This window comes from Schizophyllum commune (genome assembly GCF_000143185.2).
Source record: "Schizophyllum commune H4-8 unplaced genomic scaffold SCHCOscaffold_14, whole genome shotgun sequence".
NCBI lineage: Eukaryota > Fungi > Basidiomycota > Agaricomycetes > Agaricales > Schizophyllaceae > Schizophyllum > Schizophyllum commune.
In genome coordinates, this window is record NW_026089551.1 from 302201 (window position 1) to 329067 (window position 26867).

The 26867-nt window shown below is 57.9% G+C and overlaps 13 protein-coding genes and 1 non-coding gene across 14 annotated transcripts; 7 read left to right on the plus strand and 7 right to left on the minus strand.

The window, feature by feature from the left end:
• The first annotated feature begins 614 nt into the window (after window positions 1-614).
• On the plus strand, window positions 615-2086 carry SCHCODRAFT_02107494 (uncharacterized protein). Its single transcript, XM_003027037.3, has 2 exons — window positions 615-858; window positions 911-2086. The coding sequence occupies exons 1-2, from the start codon at window positions 724-726 to the stop codon at window positions 2015-2017; spliced, it is 1242 nt and encodes a 413-aa protein (XP_003027083.1). The 5' UTR covers window positions 615-723; the 3' UTR covers window positions 2018-2086.
• A 1011-nt stretch (window positions 2087-3097) lies between these two features.
• Window positions 3098-3865, minus strand: SCHCODRAFT_01039541 (uncharacterized protein). Its single transcript, XM_003027214.1, has one exon. The coding sequence runs from the start codon at window positions 3772-3774 to the stop codon at window positions 3166-3168; it is 609 nt and encodes a 202-aa protein (XP_003027260.1). The 5' UTR covers window positions 3775-3865; the 3' UTR covers window positions 3098-3165.
• Window positions 3866-4014: 149 nt separating this feature from the next.
• Window positions 4015-4842, minus strand: SCHCODRAFT_02477270 (uncharacterized protein; the record flags this gene model as incomplete). The annotated part of the gene is made up of 1 exon (XM_003027215.1): window positions 4015-4842. A coding segment is annotated over one exon (828 nt), but the record flags the coding sequence as incomplete, so codon positions are not given.
• A 225-nt stretch (window positions 4843-5067) lies between these two features.
• SCHCODRAFT_02518652 (uncharacterized protein) lies at window positions 5068-6361 on the minus strand (the record flags this gene model as incomplete). The annotated part of the gene is made up of 4 exons (XM_003027216.3): window positions 5068-5636; window positions 5713-6053; window positions 6102-6153; window positions 6202-6361. 4 exons carry the CDS (start codon window positions 6359-6361, stop codon window positions 5068-5070), a joined length of 1122 nt encoding a protein of 373 aa, XP_003027262.2.
• On the minus strand, window positions 6061-6851 carry SCHCODRAFT_02107619 (uncharacterized protein). Its single transcript, XM_050341821.1, has 2 exons — window positions 6202-6851; window positions 6061-6153 (listed from the first exon to the last, which is right to left on the minus strand). Exon 1 carries the CDS (start codon window positions 6742-6744, stop codon window positions 6358-6360), a length of 387 nt encoding a protein of 128 aa, XP_050197399.1. The 5' UTR covers window positions 6745-6851; the 3' UTR covers window positions 6061-6153; window positions 6202-6357.
• A 110-nt stretch (window positions 6852-6961) lies between these two features.
• SCHCODRAFT_02642735 (uncharacterized protein) lies at window positions 6962-8078 on the plus strand. Its single transcript, XM_003027038.2, has 3 exons — window positions 6962-7125; window positions 7173-7534; window positions 7594-8078. Exons 2-3 carry the CDS (start codon window positions 7196-7198, stop codon window positions 7651-7653), a joined length of 399 nt encoding a protein of 132 aa, XP_003027084.1. The 5' UTR covers window positions 6962-7125; window positions 7173-7195; the 3' UTR covers window positions 7654-8078.
• Window positions 8079-8128: 50 nt separating this feature from the next.
• On the plus strand, window positions 8129-9618 carry SCHCODRAFT_02642738 (uncharacterized protein). The gene is made up of 5 exons (XM_003027039.2): window positions 8129-8576; window positions 8629-8709; window positions 8765-8981; window positions 9031-9295; window positions 9345-9618. Exons 1-5 carry the CDS (start codon window positions 8172-8174, stop codon window positions 9469-9471), a joined length of 1095 nt encoding a protein of 364 aa, XP_003027085.1. The 5' UTR covers window positions 8129-8171; the 3' UTR covers window positions 9472-9618.
• On the minus strand, window positions 9220-11269 carry SCHCODRAFT_02592432 (uncharacterized protein). The gene is made up of 2 exons (XM_050343993.1): window positions 10836-11269; window positions 9220-10773 (listed from the first exon to the last, which is right to left on the minus strand). The coding sequence occupies exons 1-2, from the start codon at window positions 11248-11250 to the stop codon at window positions 9632-9634; spliced, it is 1557 nt and encodes a 518-aa protein (XP_050197400.1). The 5' UTR covers window positions 11251-11269; the 3' UTR covers window positions 9220-9631.
• SCHCODRAFT_02556198 (uncharacterized protein) lies at window positions 11261-13301 on the minus strand. Its single transcript, XM_003027217.2, has 4 exons — window positions 12142-13301; window positions 11947-12089; window positions 11788-11897; window positions 11261-11735 (listed from the first exon to the last, which is right to left on the minus strand). Exons 1-4 carry the CDS (start codon window positions 13060-13062, stop codon window positions 11698-11700), a joined length of 1212 nt encoding a protein of 403 aa, XP_003027263.1. The 5' UTR covers window positions 13063-13301; the 3' UTR covers window positions 11261-11697.
• A 335-nt stretch (window positions 13302-13636) lies between these two features.
• SCHCODRAFT_02642746 (uncharacterized protein) lies at window positions 13637-16649 on the minus strand. The gene is made up of 10 exons (XM_050346291.1): window positions 16030-16649; window positions 15756-15981; window positions 15475-15708; window positions 15259-15424; window positions 14836-15205; window positions 14671-14783; window positions 14518-14621; window positions 14234-14463; window positions 14039-14177; window positions 13637-13984 (listed from the first exon to the last, which is right to left on the minus strand). The coding sequence occupies exons 1-10, from the start codon at window positions 16584-16586 to the stop codon at window positions 13937-13939; spliced, it is 2187 nt and encodes a 728-aa protein (XP_050197401.1). The 5' UTR covers window positions 16587-16649; the 3' UTR covers window positions 13637-13936.
• A 416-nt stretch (window positions 16650-17065) lies between these two features.
• SCHCODRAFT_02556205 (uncharacterized protein) lies at window positions 17066-20931 on the plus strand. The gene is made up of 6 exons (XM_050343713.1): window positions 17066-17908; window positions 17959-18112; window positions 18205-18559; window positions 18619-18747; window positions 18810-18935; window positions 19015-20931. Exons 1-6 carry the CDS (start codon window positions 17192-17194, stop codon window positions 20822-20824), a joined length of 3291 nt encoding a protein of 1096 aa, XP_050197402.1. The 5' UTR covers window positions 17066-17191; the 3' UTR covers window positions 20825-20931.
• A 21-nt stretch (window positions 20932-20952) lies between these two features.
• Window positions 20953-23107, plus strand: SCHCODRAFT_02642752 (uncharacterized protein). Its single transcript, XM_003027041.3, has 3 exons — window positions 20953-21307; window positions 21360-21400; window positions 21457-23107. Exons 1-3 carry the CDS (start codon window positions 21109-21111, stop codon window positions 23020-23022), a joined length of 1806 nt encoding a protein of 601 aa, XP_003027087.1. The 5' UTR covers window positions 20953-21108; the 3' UTR covers window positions 23023-23107.
• A 104-nt stretch (window positions 23108-23211) lies between these two features.
• SCHCODRAFT_t243 lies at window positions 23212-23300 on the plus strand. Its single transcript has one exon. It is a non-coding gene; the product is annotated as a tRNA-Tyr (tRNA).
• A 532-nt stretch (window positions 23301-23832) lies between these two features.
• SCHCODRAFT_02642753 (uncharacterized protein) lies at window positions 23833-26558 on the plus strand. Its single transcript, XM_003027042.2, has 2 exons — window positions 23833-23997; window positions 24128-26558. Exons 1-2 carry the CDS (start codon window positions 23840-23842, stop codon window positions 26337-26339), a joined length of 2370 nt encoding a protein of 789 aa, XP_003027088.2. The 5' UTR covers window positions 23833-23839; the 3' UTR covers window positions 26340-26558.
• The last annotated feature ends 309 nt before the right edge of the window (window positions 26559-26867 follow it).

The following is a 26867-nucleotide window of genomic DNA, read 5'->3' on the forward strand; positions in this document are numbered from 1 at the left end:
ACGACGCACGATATCCTCCTCCATCATACTCTACAATATATCTAGCGCCTGCGTAGGCTGGCTGACTGTCTGCATTTTCCTGCTCTTGCTATTGCCCATGGCCACCTACCGGTCAACGACTTTCAGTTGAGGACTTGATCCCTCCCAGCAGTCGCCCTCATGAAGGGTGATATTGACGACTTGGCGCTCAGGTATATATCAACTTGCACAATTTACTAGGAAGGTTAGCTCAATGACACTATGAAGATACCTATGTTCAGTTGCTCTTTTGTGGCAACGCCACTTCGGCTGCGATCACCAGATCTTGACAGGCTCACTTCCACTTCCTCTCTACCTGTCTAGCGCCTTGACTTCCGAACCTGCGGACGGGTACCAATTCTTCTCCTGGGCTCCCCATAAAGAAGGCATTGAACCTCTTCTCACACCTTCAGTTGCATCTGTGGCTGACATACAAGACCCATGGCCAAACTTCTGCTCCTCTAATGACGGATATCATCGCGCCTAAACGACAGCATGAATGGGAACTTCAGTCGCTCAAGCGACGGTTTCGACAAGGTCCCGACTCCCGCTAGTCCTGTGACATCCTATGGTACCGGCAAAATCCTCCCAGACACCACCGACGCTTTATTCTGTTCCGCGTGGCACTTCTAAACTCGCTTCCCCTGCGTACATATATCTACTGGTTCTCCAGCCTCGCAACCCCCATCCCCAAGGAGCGCCATCATGTATATTATGCCAACTCCTGGGCACTTCGCCTCTGATGTGGCCCCGTCGTCAACCACAACGACCCTGGTTTCTACTTTGAAGCGCAGGGTCAGCACCCTTGCGCGCTCGATAGTATCTCGTAGGAAGGAACAGGTGCGAAAGAGCGCGACACTTCGCCATCCATTGTCCTGAATGATTTATGTAGGAAGCGACCTCTACAGCTCGCGGCCCTAGGCGCACCTCCATCGGCAGTCACTCGTCGTCGCAGACTTGCAGTACCGATGCGACCCTTGTGGACGACCCCGATCGCGTACCAGTAGCCCTTTTCCGCACCTCGCGGCGGATGTCCGCGCAATTTGAGCCGCGCTCCGCAGCGCAGCCCGAGTCGCATTCTTCGATTTCGCCTAGTCCGCGTCCGTCGGTACAGCTTGAGCCTCGCCTCAGTCTCGCAGAGATGCGAGCTCGGACGTCGAGCCCTCCGCCACCGCCGACATCTTTCAGACCGCCCACCGAACGCTGCCCAGCACCCACCGATCGGCGCCTGACTCTCGCCGAGATGCGCACCAGCTGGAGCGGCCCCCCCTCCTCTTACGTACCGCCGCGCCCTACGCACTCTCTGTCGTACCCTCGTTCATCTGAGATGCCGACCCGCCCACGCTCCTTACACGGACCATCCTCCTTCAATGCATCCTACTTCTGCTGGGATCCTCGTCGGTCCTCCGTGTCGCTCTCCCCATCTTCCCCTGCTCCAATCCAGCCTGAGGCCAGCACCTCGAGCAACGTCCCTGCTGGCGTCTCTGGCACAGTCCCAGCCAGTACCATGCGCCGCCAGCTCTCGATCAGCTTCGCCGACGAAGCCAGCCTCGTTCATCGCGGCGAGGATGCGCAGCGGCGGCGGTCTTCTGCTCGGGCTAGTTCAATGCGTGCTGCTAGCCACAATCGCAGAACGACGTCAATCATCCGCAGAGCCGCATCGGAGCCTGCCGTTATTGCGCTGTCGGAGCCTGCGGCCATTGCACCATTGGAGCCCGCGGTCGTAGCCCCGCCAACCAATTTGCCGCCAAAGACCGCTGTCGCGCACTCGAGCGCCAACGCCGCCTCGCAAGCGAGCGCGCTGCCGAACATAGGGCGGACCCGGACGCGGAGGTTCTTCATTTCCCGCCCCAAGTCATGGAGCGGGAAGAAGACGCTTAGCTCGGTAGACAGCACAGTGCCACTCTCGTTGGAGGGCAATGCGTCTAAATTGAAGCGCCAGTCATCCATTGCGCCCGTCTACGTTGCAGCGGTGGGCATGGTTGTCAATGTTGCTTGATAGATGCACCGAACTTCGAACCGCTTTCTTGACACTCGATGTTTATCTGCTTAATTCTGCTTGACCTAACCTGAGTGCATAGCTACAGTCATTCTCCTCCCCACGCTCTTTACATTGACATCTAGTACTCTATAGGACTTAGTTCCATTCGTACCGTATCATATTTCTCTGCTGACGATCGTCACGGCGCTGTAAATACCATATCCAGTCCTCGAGACCATAGTCGTCACCTATGAGATCCCTGTGTCTCTGATGATCGTAAATGATATCTACTATCTCTGCGAAGTCATCACCTTGCCTTGCAAGGTCTCTCCCGCCCCATCATTTTGTGCGGTGCTCTTGGACAACAACCGTAAAGTCACGAGCGCCATACGCGTGCAACGAGGGTTCAGTGCGCAAGCTCAGCCCACGATCTCAGGTGCAAGGCAAGGTCAAGGCTAGAGCCGGCGAAGCCTAAGCTTCCTCTACTTCGAATCTAACTAGATAGTTGAACATGTAGTTCAACATGTCACGTGTATGCCGCGTGGCAACTACTGAATTACAGCGGAAGCACAGATGCCACTGTTGGCTCCTGAACACCACTACGAAAGACGGAAGGAAGCGCGATGTGGCTCCGAAGATTGGATACGATGACCCGCGCTTGCGCGCAGTCATCGATCCAACTTCTTCGCCTCATCTTTTGACCTTGACAGTCGAAGTAACTAGATGATTGACAAAAGGGAAGGGGGTGTGGGGGAGACCGTAGGTTTCCCCCACTGAGCGTCTCCCACATGATCGTCGCGGAGCGCAAGGGAAGGGGGTCTGGAGGAAAACGTAGGTTTCCCCTAGCCGCCGGAGGCTACCAAGAGCCACTCAGCAAGGATACATCTGCCACTCTGGTGAACGTCTTGGTAAGGCCTCGATACTGGAGCTGTCGGAAGAAGCGGCGTGTCGCCATATCATGCATTGAGCCGAGATCTGCACACATGAGCGAGAATATCGCCCCGCAGACGGGATACAGATTGATTTGGCATCCGGGAGAGCAACATGGGTAGTATGTTCGTAGATCACACCGGTAGTTGAAAAATCAACATACATAAACAAGTACATTACGAAGAACTGCGCGATATGGTGGGCTCTAGCAAAATCGTACTATCATCTCGAATACGTCAGGCTCTGTCCTCTTCACATACATTGACAATCTCCTCCTCGCTGGCACCGAGCCCCGGGGAATATGTCCGCGCCGGCCGCCATTCGTCCCACCGCACGTGGACTTCGACACCTTCCACCGTGAATGGGGTGGTCTCAGCCACCTCACGCAGACTGGGCTGCGGCTCCAGGAAGCGCACTTTCACTGAACGTAAGGCGCACTCCCCTCGAGAAGATCCGCGGTCCGTGCGTGCGCGCAAGAAGCGTGAAAGCCACTCGTCATCCACGCCCGCGCAGCGATCAAGTTCAATCGTCTGTAGCAGCGGACACACCAAAGGCCAGTGGTGGTGCAGCACGGACACGAACACCTCCTGTTCCTGTCCCCACAACGTATTCCTGTCTCCATGATTACGGAGTATCGCGAGGTCCTCCAATGCGGGCATATATGGTAGACAGTCATTGACAAAGTAGGCGCCGTCCGTCTTGACCCGCAGCTTCCTGAGCGGCGCATGCGAGCGCGCAAGGAACTCCATAAGCGCTCTCGATTCGGGAGGGCGGACATGGTTCATCTGGAGAGCGAGATAATCGAGGCACGGGGCAGAGATGCAATTGAGGATGGACGCGGCCATTTCTGAGTAGCATCGCAGCTCGACTGTAACCAAGTCCGCAAGGCATGCAGGCGGGCTCGTCGGGCTTGGCAGCGCAATAGAGCCCGTGCGGCTAACGAGGTGAACGTGCAGCCGCTGCAGCCTGGCACAATGACGGATGGTACGGTGCAGAAGCAGAAGGAGAGTGACGTCTGCGACCTGAGTGTGAATGCGGAGATCGACTATATCTCGCGAGGGGAGCATGGCCAGCGACCTCAGCTGCTCGCTATGAGGAAAGATCAATGAGGCACGTTGCAATTTCTGGGCGCTAGACAGAAAGAATGGCTGGAACCGACCATCAGTGCCAGGATACACTGGCCGACCGAGTTCACGGAAGACGAAGGATTGCAGCTCCGGGAGATCAAGACGAAGAGGAAGAAGCTCCTTTAGCTCCCCCATCGTGGCGACGATGGACAACTGGCTCCAGCGCCGGCTATGTGGGATGATGGCGCGCAGGGCAGACAGGACGGTAGAAGAGTACCTGTACCCCTCCGAGAAGGGCATGAACTCGATATCCATCACCTCTGTCTCCGCACGGATAGAGATGTCAAGGAGACACGTGCCCGAGCGCGCGAGCCATGATTCAACCGCACGAAGTCGTAGCTCGACAATCTCCCTGGAACGTTGGGGCATGTCCTTGTCAAACGGCGTGCAGACGATGTGGATCGACGACCAGAGCTCGGGAGTGCTGAGTGCCACCACTCTCCAGACGCGGCAGACGCGAGTGAGAATGATTGGTGCTTCGTCCGGCGAGAGCAGCGCGTTGTGAGACTCTGGGAGCGTGTACCGGAATATGTGCTGCAGAATCTCTGCTGGCACGGAGCGCAGAGGGGACACGATGCTGCTATGAAGACGTATGCGCTCTTGAATCTCTTTCAGCTTCACCGATTCCTGCGCCAGCTCCGCTTGCAGGGCCTGAACTTTAGCCGCTAGGACCGCAGCTTCGGTGGACCAGATCTGGAGAAGCGACACGGCCTCCTGTCGTTCATCGTCGGTGGGTGTTCGATTGGATGACAGTAATTCTGTGAAAAGCACCGTCGGGGCGGCCATGGTGGTTCAAAGCAGGTCGGAAGACATGACGGCAGCGCACAGGCCTAGGCGCACCGTCACAGACATCAGTGACTCACAGGAACAAGCAAATCGATACATGGCAGTCGGCGTCATGATTCCCTGGGATGCACATTCGGCACACGAAAGGTACTGCAACAAGTCTGCGCACATCCCATGAGACAAGCCACTGACACAGTAGATGAATACAGCATCGTACGGTACTGCTCAGTCAGAGTCCTCATCGCTCCCGTAACCGACAAGCCCCATCCCCGTCTTCGGCGGCGGCGCTGCTTTCGGCTTGGGTACAGCAAGTGTCGCTCCATTCCGTTTCCTGATCTCCGCGAAGTACTTCAGCCCCTCCATAGCATCCGCGGTCAAGAGCCCATGAGCCTGTGGCGGCGCCTCGGACTGTGCTTGTGGCGGAGGTGACGGCTCGTGGTCCTCGTCTCCTTCCTGCTCTTCGTCCTGAGTATACTCTATCCGCCGCCGCTTCGCATCCGGTGCAGGGTCGCTGTCCTCTTCGAGAACGTCGCCATCTTCCAACGCACGTACGGCGCGCATGGCATCGACGATGCGAGGGTCCATGCGTTCACGGATGGCTTCCTGGCCCATGTCCTCCAAGCGGCGCTTCTCGATGACTTTGGTGACCGGATTGGGGTCTTCGGTCGCCCAGCGCACGTTGAGAATCTCGTCGTTATCCAGAGACTGGCATGCCATTGCCTCCTTCGCAAACTGGGCGTGCACTTCGTGCACGTACGTCACGAACGCGACAGAGCGATACTGCAGCACACGAACTACAGGGAAGGAGGCACGCCATGTCAGCAAGGTCGCTCGAGGGCAGATATGTATACGCGCCTCGCTCAATATCACCCCACTCCCTGAAGTGTCGAATGACAACCTGTTCGGTCTCGGGTCCAGTTCCCGTCTCCTTGATACGGCCAACATATAGCGTGCGGTTCTGCCGGTTGAAGGAGCCTACACCACCCATATCGTCGCGATAGTCGGCGAACTTGTCCCGCGCGAAGCAGTCTTTCGCGCTGTCTGGCGGTGCTTGACTGGGATCGGGGAGCGAATGCAAGTACTCGCACTCCCAGCCGTACGGACAGTTCCCTCGCGCGAAGAAGAGGCAATGGTACTTCATGCCGGTTGTATTTGCGCGCGTCAAGCCGGAGTCGGTCTTGATATGGCAGCGCGCCTGCGCTTTGGTCTTACTGAATGCGAATTAGCAGCCGTCCCAGGAGCACGGCCGTGTCACGCACTTCGAGTAGCTGTCCTCCCGGTCACCTCCCGCCCATTTGTTGTACCATATATCTATTGTGAAGTCAGCATCTGTAAAGGAAAGTGTGAGTTAGCACGCACTGTATTCCTTTCCCGTCTGTACGGTCTCTTTGCGGTCGATGTCTCCGGGCTTGACCTGCTTTCTCGCTGGTCGAGGCTTCTTCGGAGGGCGTGGCGCCTGCGGAATGACGGGGGGCGCCTCGGGAATCTCGATCTCCTCCTCAGTTATAGTCTTGCTCATGGCGGTTGATGGTAAGGAGGAACAGTGACGTGACGGCCCACGTGCGCACCAATTGGGCTACAGTCACGCTGGTTCAATTTCTGAAAATCCCTCTCTTGTTCCGAACCATCATCTTGTCGAGAGCACGGGCGCTTGACTGTTGACCCATATCTTTCATTAGTCTGACTTGCTGAACTTCTGCAAGCGCTGATCAATTCAAATCTGGTCAGGGACCGAGCGCTGGTAGAGGGCGCCGCGACAACCCCGCGAAGACGTACAGCCCACGTATAATTCCAATGCCCATCGTCTTCCCGTTGTTGAAGAGTGCTCGATGCTCCCCGAAAGGATCGGTGCATAAGTAGTCCCGCTGGCGCACCATGCGTCTCACATCCGGGAACCGTCATGCCTACATCAGCGCCGCTTCGAGTACGTTCCTTTCCGCTCTCCCTCCCCCGTCGCCCCTGCCCGTCCCCCGAAGTGACGATGCTTCATCTGCTTCTGAGCGCTCGACCTCTTTTGACCCGACGCTCTCGCCGCGATGGACTTAACGTTGCGGGCAATGCTAGCCGCATGGGCGGTGGCTATCAAGCCTTAGCTTGACAGAAGGCGCGAGGAGGCTTACCCATAGACGCGCAATGTACAGACTCTGTCTCCTCGTTCGACGCTTGTGCGGCGTCGATCTTTCCGCTCCGAATGCAGTCCCTTGACGTCGGGCTCGGAAGAGGCCTTTATAATGCTCGCTTGCCGTCTCAGCTCACCATCATCTCCATCTCCCACCTTGCAAGGTAATTAGCCTCCGTTGTCACATTGACACAATACTGATTAATCTCAGAACTCCTAAAAGCGCTCTACGACATGATACTCTGTCGCACCCTCGCTGCTGCGCTCTTGAACGTCGCCGTCGTCCTTGCCGCTGCCACTCAGTCCGACTTGCACGTCCAGTGTTACAAGGGCAATGTCGCCACCATCGACATGAACACCGTCTTCTCAACCATCGATGCCTTCTGCGCGAAAGCCGCCGACATGGCCTTCGGTCCGCACACCGTCGACTCGTACTCTCAGCGTGCGTTCTATGTCAAGAACCAGGTTGTCCTCGAGATCGAGAATAAGGCGACCTGCTCGTTCGTCCCCACCGAGAAGGAGTGCAAGAGCCGGATGCGACGCCCTCTTCACGCTTGTGTCTCTCAGGGTTCGGTGAGTACATTGCATGCTGTCGCGCGTCTGCGGTCTAGGCTGATGCTGACGACTTGCAGTGGACGTACGGCGGCCATATCACGGACGGCTGCGCGACATACACCGTGAAGCCTCAGTAGGGCGGCATTTGCCGGAGACGACGATAGACTATTCGGAACTTGTTTTTTTACTTCGCCCCTCGTATCGGACTTTCCCTGGCTTTGGCCCCTTCTCCTCATGTTTGCCGCTGTCGGCCTGTCGGCCTAATCGCCTGCATACCTCCGTTTGTCGTCACAAAAACCTGATCGCTTCAGATCCACGGACCATCTGCTACGCTGGTGACCGACAATGTTTGCGTCGTGTTTGTTCTGTAACCTAGTACGCGACTTTTGTTCCAGATACATGCGATAGACCTTCGATTCTTACGGAGGGCGGTGTTGATAGCGACGAGGTCGACAAACACGCCTTTCAACGCCTCGTGTACGAGGGTGCCTTGCCTCGTTTGTGGAGGACTCCGCCTCCCGCACATAGCGTGGCGGCGGCATGACTGCCACGAGGGGGCTGGTATGTTCTCCATCATAAAAGCCCGCGGGTGTCGACTTGCTCACTACCTCAGCCACCACCCCCACTTTCGATCACCATCATCTAGCCATCAGCGATGGCGTCCACCGTTCAGTTCCCCTCTCCGCAGTCCCAGCCCTTGAGCCCGATCTCGCAGAACAAGTCGTCGTCGCCGTCGATGCCGGGTGGCATGCCGGCCCCCAAGCCACCCACCCATCCTCCACCCGCGACGATGCAGGGCGCGCCTCAGTCGATCTCGACGAAGCAGACTGCCACAAAGCAGGGGCCACCTCCGGCGACTAGGCAGGGACCGCCTCCGGCGCCCAAGCCTGCTGCTCCGAACGGCAAGTCTGCGACGCTGCCGCCGAGCAAGGCGCCGCAAACTGCGTCAGCGCAGCCCAAGCGTCAGGCCACCGCGCCGGCGCCGAAGCAGACTCCCGGCGCCGCGAAGGCAGCTCCCGCGTCCACCGGCAAGCAGGGTGGCGCGCAAGCGATGTGCAGCGTGAGTCATTCACGTTGATTTCTTGGTTGATCTGTCTTTAACATATCCAAAGTATTGCCACCAGAAGCCCTGCTACAACGGCTTCCCTCACTGCTCGAAGACATGCGCGAAGCAGGCGGCCTCGCTCTGCGACGTGAGTAAATGCTCCTCGTCGACGATGTGAGCGTAGGCTAACTTCGATTACGCAGTTCTGCCGCAAGAAAGACAAGTACCCTGGCTTCGACTTTTGTGGGAAGCGCTGCGCGGCCCAAGCAGCGAAGACTGGCCAAGCAGTGAAGCGCTCGACCGGAGGAAAGGGCCCTCTCAGTGGGCCTCTCGCCAACATCCTCAACGTCTTGAGCAACAACGTCGGCAACCTAGGATCTGTGATGAACAACAACGGGCTGGACCCGTTGCAAGTCGCTAGTGCGTCTACATATCTGACCCACCGAAGCGAAACTGACCTTCCGTGCAGAGCTCGTCATCCAGCAGCTCCCTCCGGCTCAGCAGGCGCCACTCATGCTAGCGCTCACGGCGGCGACAGCGCTCGCGAAGGGTGCCTCAGCCGCGTTCAACGGCGGCAACGGCACGTCCGCCGCTGCCAACCAGAATGCGCAGCCTCACGGTAGCATCGCGCCGGCCACCTTCCCGGCAGAGTGCGCGCTGGCTGGCTGCAATCAGCCGGTCTTCGTCGACAGCAATGGCGACACGGGGGAATACTGTTCGGCGCGTCACAGGGAGTGAGTTCGACCTTCTTCTCTTCTGTCCTTCCACTGACGCACCCTGCAGAGAGGCTGTGCAGACCGGCCAGGCGACTGCCTGCATCATGTGCCGCAAGTACCCCCAGCACGGCAATGACGACTTCTGTAGCCGCGCATGTCGCGACGACGCGGCGCAGAAGGGTCTTCCGCCGTAAGCACGGAAGGGGACTCTGCGTACCAACTCTCCGTGTCAAACTCGCTGTTTGTACTTGTATCCCGCTTTCGAGCTGCGCTCCTTTTTATTGCATGATGTGTACGATGTAGCCGTAGAGAATTGAGTACGAGTATTATTTGGTCTGTAACGTCGGTGGGATACTAGATGAAAATCTCGAAAGAAGGTACCAGTGATCTCAGCCGAGCTGTGACATCGTCGTTCCACTCGGAACTGTCTTCCACAACGTCCCGATGGAGCATTAGCCGTTCCAGTCCATGACCCATCGCCCTGCGCGCTTCCAGCATCTCCACCAACGCCGCCGGTGGGAAAGAGAGCGGGTCCTCTATCTTCATAATCTGCAAGCGCGGGAGGATGCGCGGGCTTCCTGCATCATCAACGGCGCTGAGATCGTCGAGCCAGTCTTGGTTGAACGAAGGGAAGAAATAGCCAATTTCGAGGGTGTGCAGGTCTGGCAGCGATGAGAGACACGATCTCCCAATAGGCTGAAACCCGATCAGACGAAGGCAGCGCAAGCGGCGCGAAAAACGCTCTACGAGGCGCCCGAGGTAGCTTTCAGATAGTAGAGATTGTGGTGATATGTCCCAATCAAGCGCGAGGCTTTCCACAGAGGGAGCCTCCAAGCGACCGAGAAGAGCAGCATCAGCGGTTTCCTGGGTGATGTCGACAGAGAGCTTGCGCAGGTGGGAAAGCCTGATGGCTGTCTCGGGTATCGTCGCGGGGGACGTACAACACCATTTGTTGCTGTAATTCCATTCAACCACGTTCGGACACCGACGAAGGATATCGTAGGAGTAGTGCGGTGGCCCGTCGATGTATAGGCACTCGAGCTGCTCCCAGGGGAGGTTAGGCATGATGCGTGCGTCCGATCCTCTTTCGAATAAGATGAGAAGGGAGCGCAGGGTCGGTATATGGAATAGATTACTCTCATTCCCCTCGCAGAGATCATTATGGGACCCTTGGAGAGAAGTCAAACGAGAGAGAGATCGTCCCTCGAGTTGGCTGAAGAGGGAGTCCCGGTTCACAATGGAGGTGCGGGGAGGAGGGCAGACCCAAAGGCATGTCCATCGGTGGGAGTGCTGCAGAATGGCCTCAAATAGGTCCCCGCTAAGAGACTCGAGAGACCACCCTTGTTCTCCAATGCAATGTCGTAGAGGTACATCACCCGAGTTCTCCAAGAAAGTTTTTAGCCGGGTCACAAGAGACGCAGGCGGGGCGTAGCAGCGGTGGAGGTCGTAAGAGAAGAAGAAACCTGCCCATAGGGTAGGCATACCAACGATAGTATCTAAGTAATTTGTGAGCTCTTCGAGACGCTGAACAGTGATTGCTGGACCGAAAAAGACGTACCTCGCCAGACCTTGCACACAGAGCCCAATTCAAGCGGGGCGCACCTCTCAATTGCGATACAGATTGCGTCTCCGCAGCAAGCTTTAAATATTTCAGCCAGGATCTCTGTTGGTAACCTCCGTACGGGCGCCACAAGCGCACGTCGAACGTCCTGAGAGTATTCGAGCGACCTTTTGAGAGTGTCCAGACGTTTCAAAGACTCGTTCAGGCGTTCCAATTCGTGACCAATCTCCTCTATGTGATCGTCCGCCTCCGCTATAGCGTCGCAAATCAGCCTGGCTCCAATTGTCGTTGGAAGGCATCCGGTGCGCAGGCTGGCCTTGTCCGGGATCTGGAACGAGATGCTGTACGAGTGGTTGCAGCGATTGCAGAGCTGTATATTTTCGTTGCATTCGCTGGGTATTGCGCGAGACATGAGCGTAAGAGACAAGATGTGTATTGTATCATTTGTCTCTGATGGGTACAGTTTGATCACGTAAAGGGCGCATAGTGTCCGTCACACCGTGCAGTCACGTTTGAGATGCTATACACCCGAGGACCATTTTGGGATTACTGCTGCTGCCGATGACACGGCGCGACGCTACTAGGGTACCTAATGCTGCAGGAAGAGATGCTACGAGAACCCATCAAAGGAAAAGAAAAGGACGCATATGTGAGAGGGGAATACATAGGTGCTTTGAGAGATTCCAGGCTACAATGTCAGTATGAGAGGTAAAGCATTAGAGAGCGTGATATAAAGGAGGAGTAGGTGTGTAAGGAGTGAGATAAAGAGCACGTATCGATACATAGAGGCATGCGTCGTTAGTCATACGACATCGTGGCCATCCAGTGACCATGGAAAGCAAACATGAGAGCATGCCGATCAAGGCTTCAGGGCGTTCATGATATGCGAAAATGTCTCTGATGATACACGGTCAAGAGGAGGATTGAGCGCATTAAAAACCGGACGCACCTTTGAGAGGAGACGTATTAGATGACCGGACAGTGTATGGGACGGGGAGGCCGCCAGTGGAGGCGTACAGAGACAAGTCACGAACAGCGTGAGCGTTGGGGTCGTATATTCTGCGAATTATCAGCCCATATTCGTGGGTAATTCGAAGGAAGAGCGCACCTTTCATCAAGCTCGTGAATGTGAAGGTGAAGAGCCAGCTTCTTGGCGTTTTCGAGGACGTCTCGGCAGCCGGGAATTGGACAGCGTACGCGGTCATTCGGGCCCTTGCCTTGCTGCACGACTATGCGCGCCGCAATTTCGGCCTGAAATTACGCGTTAGTGACTTGCTCGCTTATAAAGAACCGGACCACGCACCAGCTCTTGCATATCCGCGGCTCGCGACTCCGTCGAACGAATCTTCGGCGTCAAGAGATTGGCGGTGATCGTAGACGCGGAATTAGGCGCCGTCGCCGATGAGACGGGCGAGGCGGACACGGGCTTATCGCATATGATGGGGGGAAGTGGCTTGCTGCGACGGCGCTCGAGCAGCGCAGAGGAGGGTGGCGAAGCCATTGAAGTAGCGCGCGGCGGGCTTTTGAGCTCGACGGCGCTATCGAAGTGACTACTCGGGGGTGTGGGCATGACCCAGCTCCCCCCAGCGCTCGATGCCGTCTCGTACATCGATCGCGTCCTGGACGATAGGACGCTCGAGCGTTTGTCCGATTGCGTATCTTGCATGAGCAAGCTCTTCACGCCCGCGATGGACGCTTCGTCGACCTTGGTCTTCGTCGCAAAGTATGCATCGTCGTACTTGCTGAGCCGGTTCCCATTTGAATCCATGCGGCGGCTTCCTTTCGGGCCGGGCACCTGGGCGCTTAGATGTCTTGTGTGGCGCGGGGGAGAGGGTGATCGCGCCAGGCTCTGCCGATACTCTCGCGCGAGCTCCTGCGCGGGGGTGAGGCTCTGCGTCTGACGCGGCCTTCTCTCCGCATCTACGTTTGACGCGCGACCAGGAGCGCCGATCACAGACGTGGAGGACCCGCTGGGCAGACGCGCGTGCCGCGATGTGCCACTGGGCGAGCGGATACTGGTGGGGGTGGGGTATACGGGGGACGGCTCCTGCGCCGTGCCGCGAGATGATCCACTGATGAGCGAGTCCAGCTCCGCCACCGTCTCTTCTGTACCGTACATACCCTGCCTACGGACATTGAGCGTGCTCGGGCGTATCGAGAGCTTGCGCTGGCGCGTGCCGACCACAGGGCGCGCGTTGTCAGAGGCGGTGGCGGAGGTGTTCATCGTATGCGATAGTAGATAGGCGTGTTCCTAGGTCCTTGATGATCGTCTAGTTCGATACAAAGAGCGCAATGGCGTAAGCAGAGGGGAAGAGAAGGGTGAAGGACGAGGAACGCGGAGGGGTGATTTATACAACGCAGCGCAAAGTGGCCGCGAACACACACCGGACCATCGAGCGTCTATCAAGAGTGCAAGAACGAGGTCATTGCGGGCCGCCTGCGCGCTAGCCATGAGGCATCTGTCACGGTCCGAGACAATCTCATTGTCCCCGCGTCACACACAGTTCATGTTCTACACGTGTTCGTCACGTTCCGACGGAGAGAATGTCACAGTTCAGATTGGAGGAGGCGATTAGATGCTTGTGGATGCCCTCAGAATATGCGATAGCTACGACCATCTCAAGATATGGAGTCTCTGGAGCCGAACATTACCCTCGGACGAGCTATGCATGTCACAAAGGGATCGCCTAATCGGCAACAATGGTTTTGTCCATTCTTTGCATTTTGCGTCGGGAAGGGCAACATCCGTTCAAAGGACCCTGTCCAGCAACTTCAACTGTCGTTCACAACCAGTAACATAAACTAATGAGATGTATTGCAATGCTGTGCTATCTCCAAGGTGACTGCTGCTGCTGTTGCAATTGTGAAATACATGCATATGCCGGGGTCTGCGGTGCCCTTGGAAGAGACCGCACTGACCATGTAATGGACTACAGTGCCGATGCAAGACGTGTGTATGCTAGATGATGAATAGATATACTAAGCGAAGGTAGTGATGCAATGATTCCGCGGTCCGATTTCCATACTCAGAAGCGCACGCGTACCTCTACCTCGAAATGCAAGCAATCGTCCCTAGATGCGGAGTGGGTCTATATCGTCTAGCACTTGTAGATGGGCGCGCCCTCGGGTTCCGGAGTGAACATCAACTGTGGCAAGGTATTAGCATTGAGCATGGTGGACAGCATGACGAAATCGCATACCTTCAACGTCTGCGCCGTCGTGAACACGCACGCGATGATCCCAAAGACCATCATCGCGATATCCGCAATCTTCTGTTTCCGGGTGAACGCAGCAGCCTTGTAATGAAGCATCGCCGGGTAGACGTAGCACAGTGGCACACTAAAGGTGATCGTCAGACCCTTCCATTATGGACACGACACAATGTACAAACTCACCAAGCAAAGCACCCGATGAACGCGACAAACTTGTCGAGGTCGTTCGCCCCGAGCCACGAGATCAGGGCGCAGAAGAACACAACGAAGAACCGGAGGAAGTTCTTCTGCCACTTGACAAAGTTATTCTGCTTGCCGGAGCGGACGAAGAGACCATTCTCGAGGATACGCGTAGCGGGGAAGATTTGGAGCGGGACGGAGAGAAGGATGGCCATGGCGTAGAGGAATTGTACCTGCAGATAGGTGCGTCAGTAGGTGAAGTGATGCAAATGGGATGATGGACGCACCGTCTGCACGATCTTGCTCGAGGTGTCGAAGTTGACCAGGACGTTGGTCTGAATCTCAGAGCCGAAGGTGAGATAGCCGAGCGCACCGGCACCGCCGAAGAGGACTGGACGGCAAGTAAGCCACGGATGATGATAAAAACAGGACTGACGCACCGGTGAGGAAGAACATGACACCCGTGATCGCCTTGGGGAACTTGCGAGGCTCCTTCATTGCGTCCGTGATAGGAATGACCAGACCGATACCCTCAAAGGAGAACACGGCCGTCCTGTACATCCGTCAATGATGTTGAGAAGGTCTGAGAGCACTTGGGCACGTACCCAACGAACAGAGAGAAGCTGTTGTAGTTGAACGCCTGCACCTGCGCGACACCACGTTCCGCGACGATGCTGATCTCCGTCCCGAAGATGTAGATGAGGCCGAACAAAATGAACGCATCCGCCACCAGAGCAGTCGTGCTGAGCTTCGCTAGGTCACGAATGAGGACCAACGGAAGGAAGACCAGGACCTGGATGCCGATCGTGGCCGCCATGGGAAGGTGCGTCGCGCACTTGGTGACGCCCATGACGAAGGCTTGCAGGTTCTGCGCAACGAAGATGATGTACGCGGAGACGAAGCCCAGTTGCGAGATAACGATGGAGCCAAGGATGAGGTAGCGCATCCAGTTGCCGTAGAGCTTGCCGCCGATGTCTGGGTGAACAGGTCAGTGGAAAGATCTTGATGTGCGTACGACGTCGACGCACCTCCGAAACTACCGGATACTTCGTATTTCGTATGCACGAGAAGGAGGAACGTGTATAAGGACACCATTGCGATAGCGACGAAGAGCCCAGCAGAGAACAGTAGACCACCATTGTAGAAGCCTCGACCCAAGAACAAGATACCGGTGCCAATGAAAGCTTTCAACAGCTATACAGAGAAGTCAGAAGAGAGGAGGGAGCAGAAGTATATGAACATGCCATCATGACTGCCTGCGTCACCGTCGCATTGCCGTGAGGGCCAGTGCTGGTCGCCGTTCGTCTACGTCTTGATGCTGAGCGGGTTGCTCCCCGAGGTTTCCTCACGAGGGGCGTGTTCTCGTCGGCGTCGAAGCCAGTGGAGGGAACATGGCCGTCGACGGGTACAGTGAACTGCTGCTCTACGTCCTCGTCCTCCGACTTGACCTCCTCTTCCTCCTCGAGATCTTCACCAGCCTGTCACATTGTCAGTATCATGCTTCACTGAAGGACGGACCACGCACAAAGTGTCCAAAGATGAACAAGAAGTCGATGAAGTTGTTGACGAAGGTGGGATGGTCGACGCCCTGCTCGCTCGCCTTGAGCTTCAGGAAATTCCGCCGGAAGCCGCCAGGCTCGTGGATGTGTTCAAAGGTGGGATCGACGGTGTTGCTCGTGGATGGTCCGGTGAAGGAGATAGCGCGCTCCCTTGGCCTCGCGGCCTTGTGATGCCACTTGTAGATGCTATGCCTGCAGCCCGCATCAATCGCTGCTAACACCCGACGTGCCAAGACTCACGTTATGTCCGCACCCGGGGTCTCGTACGAGATGGGGAACGCGTCCGACTCCTCCTGATGATGATCCGACGACGTGTCCTGGCCGCTCGAGCGGAGTGAGCTGTGCGATGGCTTCTTGAGGGTAGGGGTGGCTGAGCCGGAGGGGGCTTCAGAGTCCGCGCCGCGCAGGCGCTCTTCGCGCGAAACGAGGTGGCGCCGCAGGACCTTCGCCTTCTCCTCGACTGGGAGGTCCTCGATCTCCGGTACGTGGCCTGAAGGTGTAGAAGTACCGCTCCCCGTGGACCGGTCTCCGAAGCTGCGCGCGCCGGCCGATATGCCTCCTACGACCTGGGACCCACGGCGCGAGCCTCCCTGGCTGTCGGATGGAGGCAGAAGGTTTATCGGGCGATTCGCTGGGGATGCGGAGATGGACCCTGTTCGCGGAGGGACATTGGGTAAGGGCGGCGTGCCTCCGTACTGCTCGCGGAGAACGCGCATGTTGGGGGTGCCTACAGGCGTCTGCTGATCGCTGCGACGACCTGGGCTGCCGATATTGAGTGGTTTGGAAGGAGACGACATGGCTGTTAAGTGCAAGGAGTAATCCGTGTTTAGCGCTCGCTGGCGGTCCGCCAAAGCCCGACCCCGCACGTGCTCTGTATTTGTTCCTTTCTAGCCGCTTTATTTGTTCGCTGTATCTCCGCTCTTCAGCCGTTACACTGGCTCTCGAAACTCGCGAACACATACGGCAGACAAGAGGCACTCTCAAACTCGATTTTATATGCGGTCTACTGTATTTCGGGTTCTCACAATGCGCCAACTCGGCCACATGGCTAACTTTCCAGCCCGTTCTGACTCGACGCATCAGGCCCGTTGAGTCAAGTGTGGTGTCCACCTCAAGCCTAAGACACTGGTTAAGGCGAACCTTCATCCTCAGGAAACTGCACCACTCGGCCCACAAGTACGATTTCCCGGTCTATTGCAGTGCTTGCGGCTCGCTTGCACCCACTCGGCGCCTTGCCGATGTTTGATCTGGCTGCAACTTCTCTCATGGCCGCCATCAACACCATGCTGCTGCAGGGTCCTCTTGCCTGCAGCAGAGCGCCCGCTTTTCCCAGAGCTCTTGGCTCGCTTTCCCCACCTTCTCCGCGTTTTCCTCGTCTCCCAGCCTTTTCCCCACCTCAAGGATGTCCAAACTAACCTGGAAACGATGGACGCAGTCCGCGGATGATCCCAAAAGCTACTCCCGCATCGCGAGCAACGTCGAGCTCTTCGAGTACTGCGTCGCTGCCATGAACAACGGGGACTTCACCATGCACGCATGCCTCCAGCTCTCGCTCGAGAAGGACGTCGCCCCCGCCGATTTCCTCACAAGCGCGCGCAAGGCATGGCTCGCCCTGCGGTACCAGATCCCACCGCTCGCCGCCGCCATCAGCAAGGGCCCCGGCACCGACATCACCATGACCTACCGCGTCCCCACTGCCGAGGAAGCTGACGCCTGGGCGCGGGGGACCGTCAACATTCACGAGGGCGCTAACGGCAGCCTCGAGGAAGCACGCTTCCAGGTCAGCTCCCGCCCGAACCCCGCTGAGGGCTCGGGTCTGGGGTGCTTCGTGCACGTTGTACCGGGAGCGAGCCAGCGGGAGTACGGGCTGGTGATCGTGGTGAACCACGCCTTGTTCGACGGGACGGGCGGCAAAATCGTGAGCGGGCGCTTCCTCACCCACCTCGCGGAGGTGTTGCGTGCAGAGGGGCGCGCGCCTGAGATCGCGTGGGGCAAGGAGGTAGAGAACCTCCTGCCGGGGTACGAGGAGGTCATGTCGGATACCGAAGCCGCTGCGGACGAGAAGGCACGGAAGGGAACATTGGATGCTGTCTTGGGCGAGATCGTCCGGCTGGCTGAAGTGAGTCTGCTTCTTCTATCAAACGGGCTGTCGCTCACGACTTGCTCAAGCGTGCACACACCGTCACGTACGCAGCGACCTATGTTCCGCCTGATAAGCCAAAGCGCACGTCCACTCGTGTCGCATCGCGCGTGGTCGACCAGGAGACCAGTGCACGCATCCTTGCCGCCTGCAAAGCACGCGGCTATACGCCCAATCATGTTGGTGAGTGTCCAACGAACACCATGCTCTGTCCATCTCCTCGTCCTCACCCCATACAAAGTGGAACTGTTGACTGACATTCCCCTTTCCTCCAGCAAACGCCGCCCTCTCCATCGTCCTCGCCCGCAACAACCCTCCCACCCCCTCGACCCCCGACACCGCCTCCCACGTCTACTGGCTCGCCATCAACTGCCGCAACCGCCTGCGCCCACCCTACAACGGCGACGCTGTCTACCCCTTCTTCGCCATGAACATGTACCCGCTCGCCATCCCCGTCAAAGACGCTTACCTTCCGGAGAGCGCGGCCAAAGATGAGGTCAAAGCACGCTTGCTCGCCCTGACCGAGCGGGTGAAGCCTACGTATGTATATGGGAAGACGCTGCCTGCTTTGCTTGCGATTGAGCAGGAGCTGATGGACATGCTGATTGGGCCGGTGCTGGCTGCTGGGACGTACGTCGTCGTTTGATTGCTCTTATTGTGTGCATCTGCTGAGAGGGGCTATCGGACAGCATGCCACCGCAAACGAACCCCCTCTTCATGGCGGACGGTGATGCTAACAAACAGATCCCGACCGCCTGCCCTGGCGCGTTCACCGTCTCGCGCTACATGATGTCGGTGAACAAGCGAGACGGCGCTCCGTGAGTGCATTCGTAGCTCGCCTTACGGCACCTGGTACTGATATACTGACTTCTCTTACTAGCATCTGCCGGCTGCAGACCTTCAGAGGCAAGCTCGTCTTCAACATGGACTACAACCCCGACGCGATCCCGCGCGAGGTGGCGGAAGAGTGGACGCAGGCGTGGGTAGACACGGCGGCCCTCATTGCGTAGTAAGTAGAGACTTGGTGTATCTGATCAGATAGGCTTGAACGATAGACGGAGGACTCAATTGAATCCTGTCACCAGTCCCCTTGGCTGTCGAACTCCTGTTTGCGTGCGTGTGTCAGTGCTCTCCGCTCTGTCGTTATTTGTTCCGAACCCTCTTTCAACTGCCATGGCGCTCTTGACTGCCACGACCATGGCTGCCTTTTCCTTCTCAGAACTGCTGTCCTCCAATCGCGCGCCCACCAACAATGAGCGCCAATGCACGCTGTCCCTCATTCAAGGCTGGCGCGCTGAAGAGGATGCCCTCGAGGGCGAAGTCCATGCCCTGCAGGTGGCGCTTACGCAGAAATCCGCGAAGCTGAAGGACGTCCGAGGCCGTATCCATCTCCACAGAGGTACTCTGTCGCCCCTGCGATCTCTGCCCCTCGAAGTCCTGCAGCACATCTTCCGCTGCACGCTCCCGGCCACGCACAACGCGCTCCTCTCGCCGGACGAGCCGCCGATCCTGCTGACCCGCGTCTGCCGCGGCTGGCGGGCGGTGGCGCTGAGCACGCCCGAGCTCTGGGCGTCCTTTCACGTTGTGTGCACGCCGTTCGACACGGAGATGTCTGAGCAGGCCAGGGAGGCCGTCGAGCAGCGGCTTCGGGCTGTCGAGACGTGGCTCGTGCGCTCGGGCACGTGGCCCCGGGGCATCTCCATCCGTGCCGAGTATCTGCCCATCTTCATGGAAGGGGGACGCCGACTCACGTCTACCGTGACATCCGTGTTGCGCGCCATCCTCCCTCATAGTCGTCGTTGGAGGGATCTGACGGTCACCGCTACGACGGGGGAAATGGCGGAGCTGCTTCCTCTGCGTCTCGACTTACCCCAGCTGCGGTCCTTTGCGTTCTGCGAGCTTGGCGGGTCAGTGCATCCTGGTACGGATGGGCGTACCCGGCCTGTCTTCTTATCCGGTGCCCAAGGTCTGCAGCACGTCACGCTGCTGTACCGCAGTAGCGATCAGCTGAAGGCGCTCAGTGTGCTCTCGCTCCGAAACATGGTCTCCCTGCATCTGTGTGCTGAGTACACGAGTGAGGCGCTGCGCGATGGCCTACAACACCTCGTCGACGCATGCGTGCACCTGCGGCACCTGCGTCTCAGGCTCACGCCGAACGACCGTGAGGGCTTTGGGGGTCTCGGGGAGGAGGAGGCTCCTTACAGAGGCTCGCCGACCGTCCTTCCCGATCTTGCGACACTCGACTTGGCATGCTACCCAGCGATATCCAAGGCGCTCTTCGATCGCATCTCTGCCCCGAGTCTCAGCACGCTGTCCCTATCGATGATTTGCTATATCTTGCGCGATGGGCCTCAGTCGACGGCACTAGCGCTCTTCCTGCGCCGTTCAGGCATGCCAGTCCGGAAGTTGTGTATCACGGCGTACGAGGCTGAAATTGTACTTGAATGCCTGCCCTATCTACCGCACTTGGAGGAGCTAGTATTCAACCGACGCCGTACCGACGCTGAGTGCCGGTGGACGCCGAGGCCATCGGTGCTCGAGCCCTTGCTGCAGGAGGGCCACGCTATGGCTTGCCCTCTCTTGCGGTCAGCTGAGTTCGATGGCCTTCGTGTGGACATGCAGTGGCTGTTGCAGTTCTTGCGAGCGCGAGCGCTGAACCTACACAATGACCAGCCGGCTCTACGCTCCGTCAAAGCGTATCTCTCGACCCCGCCATCCGATAACGTGGAAGAGCTGGTCGCGCCATTCAGATTGGCGGGCGTCGATGTGGAGATGCAGTGGAATGAGCGTAAGCAGGAGCGAACGTATCGTCCTGGGATCGGTGTGAACTGGGAAGCGGTAGTCGAAGAGATGAGCCGAGACGTAGATGATACTGGAGGGAGTTGGGGATACTAAGATGATTCAGGCCGAGCTTTCATAAGGTCCGCAGTAGACATAAGCGTGCTTTTTTGTATATATATTTTGAATACACGTGGCGAGAACGACGTGACGCGTTTGGCAGTACCACGAGACCGCGACAGGGTTTATCTCCAACCGCCATCATCAGCGGCACCTCCATACTTACCAGTCTTCGAGAATGATCCAGCCCCTCCCTCCATGGAATGTAAACCGACATCCAAACCCGCGTCTTCTCATACAGGACCTTGCCTTCGTCTGCTACAGGACAGCGAACCCCACAGATGCACACACCAGCCGCTCTGCGCATTCCCCCCGAGATTCAGGAAATCATCTGCTCTGACAAGGCTCTCAGCCGCAAGGACCGAGCGCGCCTCGCTCGTGTGTGCAAGCACTGGCACGCCGTTGCGGACGCAGCGGTCTGGAGACATATCGGTGGTCTAGAGAGTTTGCTCAGGCTCCTGCCGAAGGATGCCTGGACGGGTGCGTCTGTACGTTCAGTGACGCTCTCACAGTGTCTCACTCTCGCAAGCAGAGCCTCGCGACGAGTACGGCATGAGCATGCCCCACTGCGTTGTGAGTGTCCGCCCCGCCGCAGGCATGTCAGGCTGTCATGCTCACCGCCTTCGTAGCATCTCTCGCGTCGACTCACGGCTGTTGACTGGGAGCCAGTCCTGCGAAAGTCCCGCCTCGTCCAGACCCTCTCCCTTGACTACGTCGATAATGCGACTCAGTGGGCGATCGTCGACTGTCCGCCCCCGCAAGCCCTCTTTCCCGCTCTCCGCATCCTGAACATCGATGACTGCTTCGAATATTCCCCCTTCGACTGCGAGAGCGATTTTATTCAGGTGCTCGTACCACCAACACTGCGCGAACTGCATATCTCGTCAACGTACAAGGATATGTCGTCCACCGCGGCCTGCGTCGCTCGGTGTTGCCGCGCGTCGTTGACGACATTGGACTTGGACAACCAAGATTACCGAGTGAACAGGCGAGGGGATAACCAGGAAATTGACGATGACGACGCGAACATATATGGGCTCTGCGACCTGGTCGACGAGCTCAAGCAGTGCCAGCGTCTCACGAATTTCTCCTTGAAGCTCGCCACGCCATGGTTCCCTCAAGTATTCGAGAAGTTGTCCGAGTGTCCGGGACTCACCGACCTCGATGTGTACCTCAGCTCTGAGGACAGCCCCTCGTACGAGTGGGAGGACCATCCACCGCGATACGGCGACTACCGCTTCCCCGCGCTGAGGCGCCTACACCTGCACGGCGTCTCCTTCGGCGACGTCATGGACATCCTCGAGTCCAAGGAGGAGAACCCCGACGACGCGCCCTTTCGGGAGATGGAGGCCATCGGCATATGCGGCGGCCCCGGCGACAGCTCTGGCGCGCTCGCGAGCCTCACGACGTACATCGAGAACTGGTGCGATGCGGCGGTCTTGCGGCGCGTCAGCATCGAGAGGGACGACGACTCGGACGAGCGCGAGGACTTCCAGGAGTGGCCGCTGACCTTCGACCACATCGCCCCGCTCACGGCGTTCCGCCACCTGACGCACGTCCGGCTCGCTGGGCTGCACGGCACGCGGCTTACGGATGCGGACTGCGAGGAGATGGCGGTGGCGTGGCCCGCGCTGCAGGAGCTTGTCTTGAATGTGACGCCGAACTACGCGGAGGGCACGGCGTGCACGCTGGCCGCCCTCGTCCCCTTCGCACGCAACTGCCCGCACCTGCGAGTCCTCGAACTGCCGCTTGATGCGGCCCGTGTCCCTCAGACTGTGCCTCTACGGACTGAGCCATCGCAGACTGAGCCATCGCAGTCTGAGCTACCCTCGGAGCGCGACGCGGAGCATGTCGAACGCTCGCATACACCTCTCCTCCTACGTATCACTTACGGCGCGATCGACGACGAGGAGTCCGTCGTCCGTTACCTGCGCGCCCTATTCCATTGCGCAACGCTCGATGTCCAGTACAAAACAGGGTACCGTCCTCGAGGAGGCCTGGACCAGAAGGAGCAGGATCGAAGGATAAGGAGCTGGGGCAACGTTGATGCTTTGCTATCGAGGAGGCCCGTTTTGAAGGCCCTCACACCTCCGGATCGGCCTGCAGTAGCACCGAGCCAAGTATCGAACACAGGGACACCCACGGAGGAGGAGTACCAGTGGTATGACTTTGAGTGCGATTGTGGGTGTGGCTGAGATCCGTATGTCATCTACCTGTGTCCATACTCGTAGAACCCTCTCGGTCGTCTTTATATCAAAGTCATTCAGTGATGAATAGGTGATTGCTGTCGCCGTACATACTGTATATCGTATAGCAAGTTCGTCGTGCTCTTGTACTGCATTTGCGCGCGCCAATATGGTCTTGGTGAATTGCATAACCACCAACCCTTCTTAGCTCAGTTGGAAGAGCGTCAGACTGTAATTGGTTAAAAATCGCGATCTGAATGTCGCCTGTTCGAACCAGGCAGAAGGGACTGTGAGAACTCTGGCACTTTTTACCACTTGCCGTTTGCCTTCCCCGCGTCAGTTACTTGTCTTCCCCATACTTGCTTATTGGTCTTGGAGTCTGATCGGGTGCACCGGAACTCGGAGTTCAGACCCTGGAACTTCTGCCAAAAAATTACCAGGGAAGTTCAGACTGGAACTCGAACTGGGTGCCTTGGGGTGGTTTTCCGGGGCGGGTTTTACCCTGGAACTCGAGTTCCAGTGCACGCGATCAGACTCTTAGACTTCTATCATTTCCTCAATTGCCTTCACGTTGTATCAGCGACAAAAGACCAAACAGCAATTTCTCAACATATGCTTCGAATGCGTTAAAATTACATTCTACATTCGACGCGGGACTGTCCTGAGGAGTTGCGTCTTGAGAGCGCGGACGAGAGTCGCGGCGATGGGCAGACCATTGGAGCACGGGATCGCCTGAATTTACATCGATTGTGGGCGCTTGCTTGGCTGTATTTGCCTCAGATTGGGCGTGACAATAAGGGCGTGACAAGTTGCCTTGTTCCCGACCATGATTGCCGAACCTTCACCACCCCCTGGAGCGGGTTACACACCCCCAGATACGCCAGCAAATGCACCTTCCAACAGTCATAAGAAACGCAAAAGAGGAGCGCCGCCTCCTCCGCCGCCCCAGGCGCCTGGCACCCCGGGAACGCCAGAGGAAACGGAGTATGTTCACATTCCATCTCCTCCCTTAAATTTCTGTGAAAGGGGCTGTTTCCCGGCCAAGAATGACTATTTTCTGTCTGAGGGCTCTCACACATGCACTCTCTGCCTTGACTAACATGGAAGCTTTCAGCGTCATCTCAATCAAGTCTGACCTCTCGGGTCGTCCGAGATTGGAATATGCTCGAGGGCCCACTTTCGTGCCCATACCAGATTCTGACCTCTACCGAACCGAGTTCATACCAATGAACCACATTGGATTCAGGTATACCCCCGCAGGTATCCATCCCACGAATCACTTACTACCACTGCGCACCATCGCCTATCGGCCGCCCATTTTCCGCGCCGCATTTGAGGACCGTAGCCCATATATTGGCATCTCGCAGGATGGTCTGGTGCTTGAGGGCTTTGGCGGCTTCCGCACGGCACGCTGCACGGCGCCTATGCGAGAGGGAAAGTGGTATATGGAGGTCGAAGTCATACGTGGCGGCGGCGATAATGGGGCGCATGTTCGCCTTGGGTGGTCACGCCGGGAGACGCTCCTGAACGGGCCAATCGGTCTAGACGGCTACAGCTACGCCTACCGCGACAAAACGGGCGACAAAGTCACGGTGGCACGCCCGCGTCCGTATGGCAAGCCGTTTAAAACGGGGGATATCATCGGCATGTACATCTCGCTGCCGCCTCGTCGACCCGCAGATCCCAACGACGAGCACGACCCAGCGCACCTGAAGCGCGTGCGCATCCCCATCGACTACAAAGGTCAGGAGGTTTTCGAGGCGCTCGAGTACAAACCCAGCCCGGAGATGTCCGCGCTCATGGATCCGTTCGCGGCTGCCAAAGCCGCCGCTGCGTCGAAGCCGACCAAACAGGCTAACGAGCGCGCACCCGACAAACGTGCAGGGCGTGCTCCGGGTGGTTCGCGTGTGCCCGGACCACCGCCTATGCGACCTTTGCCTCGCCTGCATGGCGCGCATATCGCGTTTTTCGTCAACGGGGAGAGTCAGGGCGTTGCCTTTGAGGATATATACGACTTCCTCCCGCTACGCGCTGCTGCAAGCGAGCGGCGCGGCCCCCGGCGGCGCCCACCACGCGAAGGGCAGAAAGAGCACCGCCTGAACGCGCACGACGACGGCACACTTGGCTACTATGCCAGTGTCTCACTCTACGGCCCTGCACGCGTGCGCCTCAACCCTGGCCCCGACTTCAAGTACCCGCCACCCGACGACGTCGACACGCTGCTCTTCACGCGCCACGCGCCCCTCGTCGCGGCGCCGAACGCGGGCCGCGCGTGGCGCCCCGCGAGCGAGCGGTACGACGAGTTCATGGCCGAGCAGCGCGCGCTGGACAAGCAGGAGGAGATCGAGGGCGCGGCCGCGCTGGCGGAGTTCCAGAAGGAGGCGGCGCGGGAGGCGGCGGCGGCGGAGAAGAAGCGCGCGAGGCGGGAAGCGGATGCGGCGAGGAGGCGTGCGCAGAAGGTGGCGCAGCAGGCGCGCGCGTCGACCAGCGTGCAGCCGAGCCCGCTGCGCCATGCGACGGCGTACCCTGAGGGTGACCAGGATGCGACGCCGACGGTCGCGGGGATAGCTCCGAAGCGCGTGCGGATGGAGGACATCTTGGACGACCCGTCGCCATTTGTGAGGAAGCCCTCGCAAAGTCAGTCTCCGGACATCGGGTTTGCCCAGCATACCACGGAGCTGGCCGTTCCAACGCCCAAGATCGCCGAGAGCGCGTACGCAGCGATCATGAGCCATCCTCGGGAGGTGCCCTACGAGCGGCAGACCTCCTACCAAGCGCCCGACACCCATCAGCATTCGTCTCGCGATATACAGACGCAGGACGTGGACATGCAGGAGGTCGAGGATGAGCTTCGCGGCGGCACACCTGGCTCTGCTATTCAGAGTACACCCGGATCACCCATGCAGTCGCAAGGAACGCCGGGATCCCCTCTTCAGAGCACGCCAGCGTCGCCATCTCAGAGCGCAGTGGCTTCGCCAACGCCGTTCGACCACGCTCAGAATGAAGACGGCCAGGCTACCGACCATGAGGGCCATGCCACCGACCACGAAGGTCACGCTACTGACTACGATGACCACGTTACTGACCACGAAGGTCATGCCACGGAGGATGACATGCCAGACGAGTACAACTTCCAGATCGAGCGCGATGGCGAGGATGTGGACGAGGAAGAATTCGAGGACGCATTCGAAGAAGCTGCTGGGGACGGCGCGGAAGGAGACTACGAGACTGACGAGGGAGACGACGTCGAGGGTCATGGCTATCGGGAAGAGCAGACTGCGACACCCGAGGGATACAGCTCTGACTCTGGGCAGTCTGACGCTTGACGCATGGGAGTTGTCCAGAGACAGTAGCAGTGCGCTGTCATGACAGGCTTTGGAAAGTCCATCGCCTTGATTGGTGGCTATGGGTCTCGTTTCTTGTGCTCAACGTACGGCTGGTATAGCCTCGTCCATCATGAGCAGCGCGGACGTAAGTAAATCGTGAGAATAATTCGGTATATGCCGAAAAACACCCAAAAAGGCAGGTCTTGAGTTGAACATCGAACTTCGTCAATTCTCCACCGTTTCGTCTCTACTTTTCGCTGTTCTGCAGCGATTGAGAGGCCCTTTCGAGCTCTTCATAGCGGAGAGCAAAATGTTTGACGAGAGTGGGATTCGAACCCACGCCCCGAAAGACTAGATCAATCAATGGTGGGTTCGACTCCCACTCGCCTGATTCTATCTCGCCTTGATTCTTTGTGAGGGCTTGGCGGAATAGCCTGCGTCGTCATTTTGACAGTGCTATAGTTCAGAGACGGTTCTCCTTCATGTCCGACGTAAGCAGCTGGATCATGATGAGCGTATGCCAGCTTC

Excerpts from the sequence above, each read along its gene's own strand:
- SCHCODRAFT_02556198 (XM_003027217.2), bottom strand. The coding sequence starts at position 13,062 with ATGAACACCTCCGCCACCGCCTCTGACAACGCGCGCCCTGTGGTCGGC. Across the intron at positions 11,898-11,946 it reads ATTCACGAGCTTGATGAAAG|AATATACGACCCCAACGCTC; the intron begins GTGCGCTCTTCC and ends GATAATTCGCAG. Across the intron at positions 11,736-11,787 it reads TAATACGTCTCCTCTCAAAG|AGACATTTTCGCATATCATG; the intron begins GTGCGTCCGGTT and ends GTGTATCATCAG.
- SCHCODRAFT_02592432 (XM_050343993.1), bottom strand. The coding sequence starts at position 11,250 with ATGTCTCGCGCAATACCCAGCGAATGCAACGAAAATATACAGCTCTGC. Across the intron at positions 10,774-10,835 it reads TGTGTGCAAGGTCTGGCGAG|ATACTATCGTTGGTATGCCT; the intron begins GTACGTCTTTTT and ends CAAATTACTTAG.
- SCHCODRAFT_02107619 (XM_050341821.1), bottom strand. The coding sequence starts at position 6,744 with ATGACGGTTCCCGGATGTGAGACGCATGGTGCGCCAGCGGGACTACTT.
- SCHCODRAFT_02642753 (XM_003027042.2), top strand. The coding sequence starts at position 23,840 with ATGATTGCCGAACCTTCACCACCCCCTGGAGCGGGTTACACACCCCCA. Across the intron at positions 23,998-24,127 it reads GGAACGCCAGAGGAAACGGA|CGTCATCTCAATCAAGTCTG; the intron begins GTATGTTCACAT and ends GGAAGCTTTCAG.
- SCHCODRAFT_02107494 (XM_003027037.3), top strand. The coding sequence starts at position 724 with ATGTATATTATGCCAACTCCTGGGCACTTCGCCTCTGATGTGGCCCCG. Across the intron at positions 859-910 it reads TATCTCGTAGGAAGGAACAG|GAAGCGACCTCTACAGCTCG; the intron begins GTGCGAAAGAGC and ends TGATTTATGTAG.
- SCHCODRAFT_02642752 (XM_003027041.3), top strand. The coding sequence starts at position 21,109 with ATGCACACACCAGCCGCTCTGCGCATTCCCCCCGAGATTCAGGAAATC. Across the intron at positions 21,308-21,359 it reads GCCGAAGGATGCCTGGACGG|AGCCTCGCGACGAGTACGGC; the intron begins GTGCGTCTGTAC and ends TCTCGCAAGCAG. Across the intron at positions 21,401-21,456 it reads TGAGCATGCCCCACTGCGTT|CATCTCTCGCGTCGACTCAC; the intron begins GTGAGTGTCCGC and ends CCGCCTTCGTAG.
- SCHCODRAFT_02642746 (XM_050346291.1), bottom strand. The coding sequence starts at position 16,586 with ATGTCGTCTCCTTCCAAACCACTCAATATCGGCAGCCCAGGTCGTCGC. Across the intron at positions 15,206-15,258 it reads AGTATCCGGTAGTTTCGGAG|ACATCGGCGGCAAGCTCTAC; the intron begins GTGCGTCGACGT and ends CTGTTCACCCAG. Across the intron at positions 14,784-14,835 it reads AGCTTCTCTCTGTTCGTTGG|GACGGCCGTGTTCTCCTTTG; the intron begins GTACGTGCCCAA and ends ACGGATGTACAG.
- SCHCODRAFT_02642735 (XM_003027038.2), top strand. The coding sequence starts at position 7,196 with ATGATACTCTGTCGCACCCTCGCTGCTGCGCTCTTGAACGTCGCCGTC. Across the intron at positions 7,535-7,593 it reads CTTGTGTCTCTCAGGGTTCG|TGGACGTACGGCGGCCATAT; the intron begins GTGAGTACATTG and ends GACGACTTGCAG.
- SCHCODRAFT_02556205 (XM_050343713.1), top strand. The coding sequence starts at position 17,192 with ATGTCCAAACTAACCTGGAAACGATGGACGCAGTCCGCGGATGATCCC. Across the intron at positions 18,560-18,618 it reads CCGGTGCTGGCTGCTGGGAC|CATGCCACCGCAAACGAACC; the intron begins GTACGTCGTCGT and ends GCTATCGGACAG. Across the intron at positions 18,748-18,809 it reads AACAAGCGAGACGGCGCTCC|CATCTGCCGGCTGCAGACCT; the intron begins GTGAGTGCATTC and ends TTCTCTTACTAG.
- SCHCODRAFT_01039541 (XM_003027214.1), bottom strand. The coding sequence starts at position 3,774 with ATGGCCGCGTCCATCCTCAATTGCATCTCTGCCCCGTGCCTCGATTAT.
- SCHCODRAFT_02642738 (XM_003027039.2), top strand. The coding sequence starts at position 8,172 with ATGGCGTCCACCGTTCAGTTCCCCTCTCCGCAGTCCCAGCCCTTGAGC. Across the intron at positions 8,577-8,628 it reads GCGCGCAAGCGATGTGCAGC|TATTGCCACCAGAAGCCCTG; the intron begins GTGAGTCATTCA and ends ACATATCCAAAG. Across the intron at positions 8,710-8,764 it reads AGGCGGCCTCGCTCTGCGAC|TTCTGCCGCAAGAAAGACAA; the intron begins GTGAGTAAATGC and ends TCGATTACGCAG.